General features: G+C 47.0%; 1 protein-coding gene across 4 annotated transcripts in view; it reads right to left on the bottom strand.

Annotated features, from left to right (window-relative positions):
- The window catches only part of npr1a (natriuretic peptide receptor 1a), a 32,934-nt gene that overhangs the window by 3,671 nt on the left and 21,763 nt on the right, over positions 1-7,500 (bottom strand). For all 4 annotated transcript variants that reach the window (XR_014772079.1, XM_084739566.1, XM_084739565.1 and 1 more), the window contains exons 13-17: positions 5,996-6,067; positions 5,655-5,814; positions 2,784-2,939; positions 1,791-1,959; positions 53-199 (exon numbers count right to left, since the gene is read on the bottom strand). Coding sequence is in view for 3 of the 4 variants with exons in the window: in XM_084739566.1 (XP_084595692.1) it covers positions 53-199; positions 1,791-1,959; positions 2,784-2,939; positions 5,655-5,814; positions 5,996-6,067 (704 nt within the window). In the remaining variant the exon portion in view is untranslated. The remainder of the gene's footprint in view (positions 1-52; positions 200-1,790; positions 1,960-2,783; positions 2,940-5,654; positions 5,815-5,995; positions 6,068-7,500) is intronic.

Genomic DNA, 7,500 nt, shown 5'->3' with positions numbered 1-7,500 from the left:
ATTTACTGTGGGAGTATCTGGTAGAACCGCGGTATTACTGCAGTATATTTACTGTGGGAGTATCTGGTAGAGCAGCGCCTCAGCTTTGCGTTTCTCCTCGTGGTACGCGTGCGTTCTTTCCTCCACCAGCTCTTCCAGGTTGTTGGCGTACTGCTCCATACGAGACAGAAGGTTGTCCAGGATGTTTGAACCATAACCTCTAAACAGACAAGCAGGAGGACAGACAGACAGGAGGAGGGACAGACAAGAGGAGAGACAGGTTCAGTAACTTAAGTTTAAAAACAGACAGTGTTGTTTTCATTAGAACACCAGCTGTTGTATGTTGGAACAGACAGCAGGTATCCACAACCTCATTCTTTTTGGTTTCTACCTAAATCTCATGACCACAGGTGAACTTTGGAACATAGACCGACCGCTAACTCAAAGCTTTACCTTCTAGCTCAGCTCTTCTGAACCACAACAGAATCCTGTGGAGGGTCCTGCTGGACGCCGCACCACGCCACCTGTCGATCTCAGGCTCGATTTTACTGTCCCACCTGAACAAGACCCCGAGATACTGAAACTTCTTCAGTTGGGGCAGCAACTTACTTCCAATCCAGAGGGAACAATCCGCTGTTTTCCAGCAGAGGACAATGTCCTCAGACTTGGAGGTGCCGACTCTCATCCCAGCTGCTTCACACTCGACTGTAAACCATCCCAGTGTGTGCTGAGGGTCACGATCTGATGAAACCAACAAAACCACTTCATCTGCAGAAAGCAAAAACATTCTGACATTCTCAAACCAGGCAGTCTTTTCACCCCAGCTGAGCTTTGAGATTACGTCCATGTAGATCATGACAGAATGAGAAAGGGACAGTCCAATGTGGAGAGAATACAGACACAACTGTCTTTATTTTTTACAAGGACCGGATGAATCATAACAACAGCTTCAGTACTCCAGTGATAATCACCAGGGGACACATTCATGGGATGTCTCCAAGTCACAAAACACACATAGATTGGATGGTCAAACTTCCATGACTCCTCCAGACTTGGACCACTGGTCCATTGGTCTAAGGCTAGGATGGACTGAGCACAAAGCCTCCTGAATCTGAGGTTAAACGTTTGGTCAGAGCCTCCTCTCCAGGACCCTGGAGTAAATTTTCACATGGAGCAGTGTGATACCCTGATAACTGGAGCACACCACCTGGTCCCCCTTTTTAAAAATGGGAACTACCACCAAGTCCTGCTTTCTCCTCCTGCGCCATCAAATGGTTCATCAGAGCTTTCTTGATGCCAATCAAAAGTCCCTCCCACATCTGTTTTTTTGCTTGAGCGACTAACGGAGCTGTGGCCTTTCTGACCATCCAGTACCTGCCTGCTGCTTCAGCAGGTTTTAAGGTTGCAGCAAGGAAAGGTATCAATGCCCTTCTGACCACAGTTCCTTTGAAGGAACATGGCCCACTCATGTCCCCAGCCTCCCCTGTGATGGTGGTAGAAGTTGAAGCCACTATGGACAGGGGCCTCTGCCTGATGTTCTCGGTTCACCCTCACTACAAGTTTGGGTTTACCAGGTTTGTCCAACAGCTTTCCCCGTCATCTGATCCAACTCAGCACCAGGTGGTGATCAGCTGACAGTTCTACTCCTCTCTTCACCTGAGTCTCCACAAGTCTGATGGTCAAAACCAATCATCAACCTTTGGTCTTAGATGTTCTGGTACCAGGTCCACTTATGGACCACCTTATGCAACAACATGGTGTTACGGCCATTCAATGACCCCCCCCCCCCCCCCACCACCACCACCACCAACCTGTACTGTTTCCTGAGCAGGATCTTGATGGTGTTGAAGTCGGGTCTCTCACTCGGCTCTTCACACCAGCAGCGCTGCATCAGAACCCCAAGCTCCTCGCTGTGACTGTGGTAACAGAGGGAGGGACGGAGGGGGGGGGTACCACCCTGCATCACCACCTGCACAATCTCTGAGGGGGAAGAAGGGGGACACACAGGGACAACGTCTTTAAAATGACCATTCAGGAAAACGTGGACGTGTTTCAGGTCAACCAGAGTCAATCTGAGAACAAATCAGCTGTTTAATGAGTTCCTTCATTCTGTTTCAAACTGTTCATTCGTACATACACACACTATACAAACATAAATAATAATAATTATAAAGATAAACTGATAAAGTTTCCTGGTCCGCGATGGTGAAGTTCAAAAACTAAACAAACTATTGTGCATATTGTTTTATTTGTTTTGTTTTGTTTTTAATGTTTTATTATTATGTTTTATTTATTGTATTCTATTTCAATATTTAAAACCTTTTCTTGTGAAAAACACTTTGGACTGCTGAACTAATACAATTCTTATTATCATAAAATATTATAATATGCTGTAATATACTAATCCCTAAACCCTAGGGATGTTTCGTCCGTCTCTGTCGACTCCTCAGGCTGATCCTGAGTCTGTTTGACTCTGGATGTGTTTTCATGCTTGTTTGACTTGTGCAGAGATTCACAGCTCAGAGACGTGTTGAGACGGCAGACACACAGCAGCGTGTCATCATGCTGGCACGGGAATGTAAACAGCTGATTCTACACTGTCATCACACACACACACACACACACACACACACACACACACACACACACACACACACTTTTAGTTTGATTGTCTGACTTTATTTACTTCCCGAATGTTTGAATCCTGTTTAACTTCTTGTTGTTATTATTATTATTATTATTATTATTATTATTATTATTATTATTATTGTTGTTGTTGTTGTTTTTATTATCTGTGAACTGACCTTTGGGAGTGAGTGTGTGTGTGTCGAGGTAGAAGACTCCTCGCAGCAGAGCCACTTCCTGCAGGATGATCCCGAAGCTGTAAACATCTCCTTTCTGAGTCCCACATGAAGGAGGACACTCTGTCCTCAGCAGCTCCGGGGACGTCCACAGTTTACCTGAGGAGACAGAGTGCACAGGTGGGTACATGTGAGCTGTTAATGAATGGGATATAACAGATTATAATGTTGTTGTGAGATGGAAGGAGTTTTAATGAGTTTATTAGAAACAGTCCATCAGTCTCAGTTTCTGAGAACTGAAATCTTATTCAATTTAACTTTATTTTATTCAACATCATCTGATCAGTGCTGTTTTGTTGTTCTATTTTATCTAGTTCTTACACTAGGTTTTATCTAAGTCTTTATTATTAATATTAGTTTTACATCTATTTTATTGTCAACAGTTATTCCTTGTTTTTACTCTGTTTGAAAGTGAGAGTATGTAATTGTTATTTCTCACTTTATTTCAGTATTTCATGTGTTCTGTCTGATGGTCAGTTTATCATTGTGAATCATATTGACCTGAAATGCAAACTAGGTTTGATTGATTGATTGATTGATTGATTGATTGATTGATTAATTGATCATTTGTACACAGATGGTTTTGTATATTGAAAAATCCATCCATCGTCTTCTGCTTTCATCCAGGGCCGGGTCGCGGGGGCAGCAGTCTAAGCAGGGACGTCCAGACTTCCCTCTCCCCAGACACTTCCTCCAGGTCTTTTGGGAGGATCCCAAGGCGTTCCCAGGCCAGCGTGTCCTGGGTCTTCCCCGGGGCCTCCTCCCAGTGGGGCATGCCTGGAACACCTCCCCACGGAGGCGTTCAGGAGGCATCCGATATAGATGCCCGAGCCACCTCAGCTGATTCGTCTCGACGTGGAGGAGCAGCAGCTCTACTCCAAGCTCCTCCTGGGTGACAGAGCTCCTCCCCCTATCTCTAAGGGAGCGCCCCGCCACCCTGCAGAGGAAACTCATCTCAGCCGCTTGTATCCGAGATATTGTTCTTTCGGTCATGACCTAAAGCCCATAGGTGAGGTTAGGAGCGTAGATTGACCAGAAAATCAAGAGCTTCGCCTTTCGGCTCAGCTCCTTCTTTCCCACGACAGACCGGTGCAACAGCCACATCTGTCAATCTCACGCTCCATCCTCCCCTCACTCGTAAACAAGACCCCAAGAAACTTGAGATACTCAAGATACTCCTCCACTTGAGGCAGAGACTCTCCTCCAACCCGGAGGGAGCAAGCCACCTTTTTCCGGTCAAGAACCATGGCCTTGGACTTGGAGGCGCTGATTCTCAACCCAGCCGCTTCACACTCGGCTGCAAACCACCCCAGTACCTGCTGAAGGTCCTGGTGCAAAGGAGCCAACAGGCCAACATCATCCGCAAAACACAGAGATGAGATCCTGTGGTCCCCAAACCGGACTCCCTCTGGCCCCTGGCTGCGCCTAGAAATTCTGTCCATAAAAATAATGAACAGAACCGGTGACAAAGGGCAGCCCTGCCAGAGTCTAACATGCACCGGGAACAGGTCTGACTTATTGCCGGCAATGCGAACCAAGTTCCTGCTCCAGTCATACAGAGATCGTTCTGGCGTTAGCAGAGGGCCCCGAACTCCACACTCCCGAAACACCTCCCACAGAACCACCCTGTGGAGGGTATAAAGCTGATCCAGTGTTCCACGACCAGGACGAAAACCACATTGTTCCTCCTGGGTCTGAGGTTCGACTATCGGCAGAATTCTCCTCTCCTGTACCCTGGAATAGACTTTACCAGGGAGGCTGAGGAGTGTGATCCCCCTATAGTTGGAGCACACCCTCCAGTCCCCCTTCTTCAATAGAGGGACCACCACCCCAGTCTGCCGGTCCAGAGGCACTGTCCCCAACTGCCACGTGACGTTGCAGGGGCGTGTCAACCAAGACAGCCCTACAACATCCAGAGACTTGACTTGACTTGATGGTGGATCTCATCTACCCCCAGTGCCTTGCCACCGAGGAGCTTCCGAACTGATGAATGAGTCAACCTCTGGGTCCCCAGCCTCTGCTTCCTCTACGGAAGGCGTGTCAATGGGATTGAGGAGATCCTCGAAGTATTCCTTCCACTGCCCGACAGTATCCCCAGTCGAAGTCAACAGCTCCCCACCACCACTGTAAACGGTGTTGGCAGGGAACTGCTTCCCCCTTCTGAGGCGCCTGACGGTTTGCCAGAATCCCTTCGAGGCCGACCGGTAGTCCTCCTCCGTGGTCTCCCCGAACTTTTCCCATACCCGGGATTTTGCTTCTGCAACCGCCCGGGCTGCAGCACGCTTGGCCTGCCGGTACCTGTTGGCTGCCTCAGGAGTCCCACAAGCCAATGAAGCTCCTTCAGCCTGACGGCATCCCTTACATCCGGTGTCCACCACCGGGTTCGGGGATTGCCGCAGCAGCAGGCACCAGAGACCTTATGGCCACAGCTCCAAATGGCCGCATCAACAATAGAGGTGGAGAACATAGTCCATTCGGACTCAATGTCTCAGGCCTCCCTCAGGATCTGGTCAAACTCTCCTGGAGGTGAGAGTTGAAGACCCCTCTGAAAATTGTAAATCATAAAAAAAGAAACGTCTAGGCTGGTAAAGAAAAATCGTTGCTAGGAAACATCCGTGTGTGTGTGTGTGTGTGTGTGTGTGTGTGTGTGTGTGTGTGTGTGTGTGTGTGTGTGTGTGTGTGTGTGTCGTACGTGCGTAGTAGGCGTGTGTGTGTGTGTGTGTGTGTGTGTGTGTGTGTGTGTGTGTGTGTGTGTGTGTCGTACGTGCGTAGTAGGCGTGTGTGTGTGTGTGTGTGTGTGTGTGTGTGTCGTACGTGCGTAGTAGGCGTGTGTGTCCTCGGGGCAGCTGCTCGTTCTCAGACTCTGCAGACCATAGTCAGTGATCTTCAGGACAAAGCGACTGTCCACCACGCAGTTGGACGACTTCAGGTTGCCGTGGGAGACAATGACACTGTTGTGGAGGAAGAACATGCCCTGGTGACAAAACCAAACAGTAAACATAAGACAGATGGAGGACATCACATAAACACAAACAAACATTCTGTGTGTTTGGACATGCATTGATTTACTGATAAATAAATAGAAAGTAGATGTGAATCAATATTGTTTGATCATCAGGGGGCCCCGCCCCCCTGTTGCAGAGACAGCTCGTTACCTTGACGATATCATTGATCAGAGAGTATCTGAACATCCAGTCCAGAGTGATGCTGTCGCTCTCCATCAGGTCCTGCAAGAGACAAAGAGACACACAAAGACCTAAAGACAGAGAGACAAGACGGTCTTAAAATCAACCAGCAGAGACAAAAACAAACATGAAGCAGGAAAATAAATCAAAACAGAGACTCGACAACAAGTGAGTCATAGGTCACTGCGTGTGTGTAACGTGTGTGTTTGTTGTGTTTGTTTTCGATGCATTTTAACTAAATATTCTCTGTTTGCTCTTAACACCTGCTGTTAAATGTGCTCTATAAATAAAAGGACTTCACAGCAAACAACCTAAAACTTAACGGTTTGGTGAAAAATGTCCACCTGGAGCCTGTAAATATAATTTTGATGATTCGGATCATTTAAAGTCTGTATTGTGAAAATGTTCCAGAGAAAACAAACTGTCTGCTGGGAGCTTTTTCTCTGTTTCAGTCATGTTCATGTTGTGACATACCTGAACTGAATCTGCTGTTTTCTAAAGGAGGAAACTACAAAGTTTTCACAGCCTCATTTGATTTGATTCTGACTCAGTACTGTGGGGGAGCATTCCACTCAGTTTGTCTTTGTCTATTACACACCCTTCAGTTAAATAAATAAATATTTTCTTTTTCCACCTCCTCCTGTGATGTTAATCCCATCTGAATTGACTTTATTTAAATCGGTCCTCTCAGTCTCCTGACAGTTGATGGACAGTTGATGGACACCTGATGGACAGTTGTTGGACAGTTGTGATGAAGACGTCCTCCTCCTCTTAGCGTGCAGAAGAACTCGAGCTGCTTCTTTGTTAAACTGACATTTGGAGATCCAGCGGTCATCTGGCAACAATCCAAACCCCACGCAGCCCACACCAACCTACAGCAGGCTGACTTGTGTTCTCATGTTGCTAGGTTACATGCTGGGAGGTTGCTAGGTTACAGAACTGACAAGTTGGTATAACTGAGAGGTGGAGAGAACATCAGATGTTTGTAGGAATGTTAGAGGATGGCTGGAAAAATACACAGAACTGATGGACAGATAATCAATAATACAGGAGGGACAGAGGGGTACCAGAGGGGTACAACACGTTGATAGAGGGATACAAATGGTTTGGGGTATAGAAAGTAACGGAGCGTTCATAGAGGGGTATAAAAAGGTTGATCGAGTGGTGAAAATGGGCACAGAGGACTGAAAGAGGAGCATAAAGGGTTGCTAGAGGGGTATAAAGGGTTGATAGAGGTGTACTGAGGGTTGATAGAGGAGTAGTGGGGGTTGATAGAGTTGTACTGAAGGTTGATAGAGAGGTAGTAAGGGTTGACAGAGGGGCACTGAAGGTTAATAGAGGGGCACTGAATGTTGATAGATGGATACTGAGGGTTGATAGAGGAGTACTGAGGGTTGATAGAGGTGTACTGAAGGTTGATAGAGGGGTACTGATGGTTGATAGAGGGTACTGAGGATTGATAGAGAGGTACTGAT

Source organism: Lutjanus erythropterus, chromosome 16 (assembly GCF_056507025.1).
Source record: "Lutjanus erythropterus isolate fLutEry1 chromosome 16, fLutEry1.hap2, whole genome shotgun sequence".
NCBI lineage: Eukaryota > Metazoa > Chordata > Actinopteri > Lutjaniformes > Lutjanidae > Lutjanus > Lutjanus erythropterus.
The sequence above is the reverse complement of the archived record's forward strand: the minus strand, read 5'-3'. Positions and strand labels throughout refer to the sequence as shown.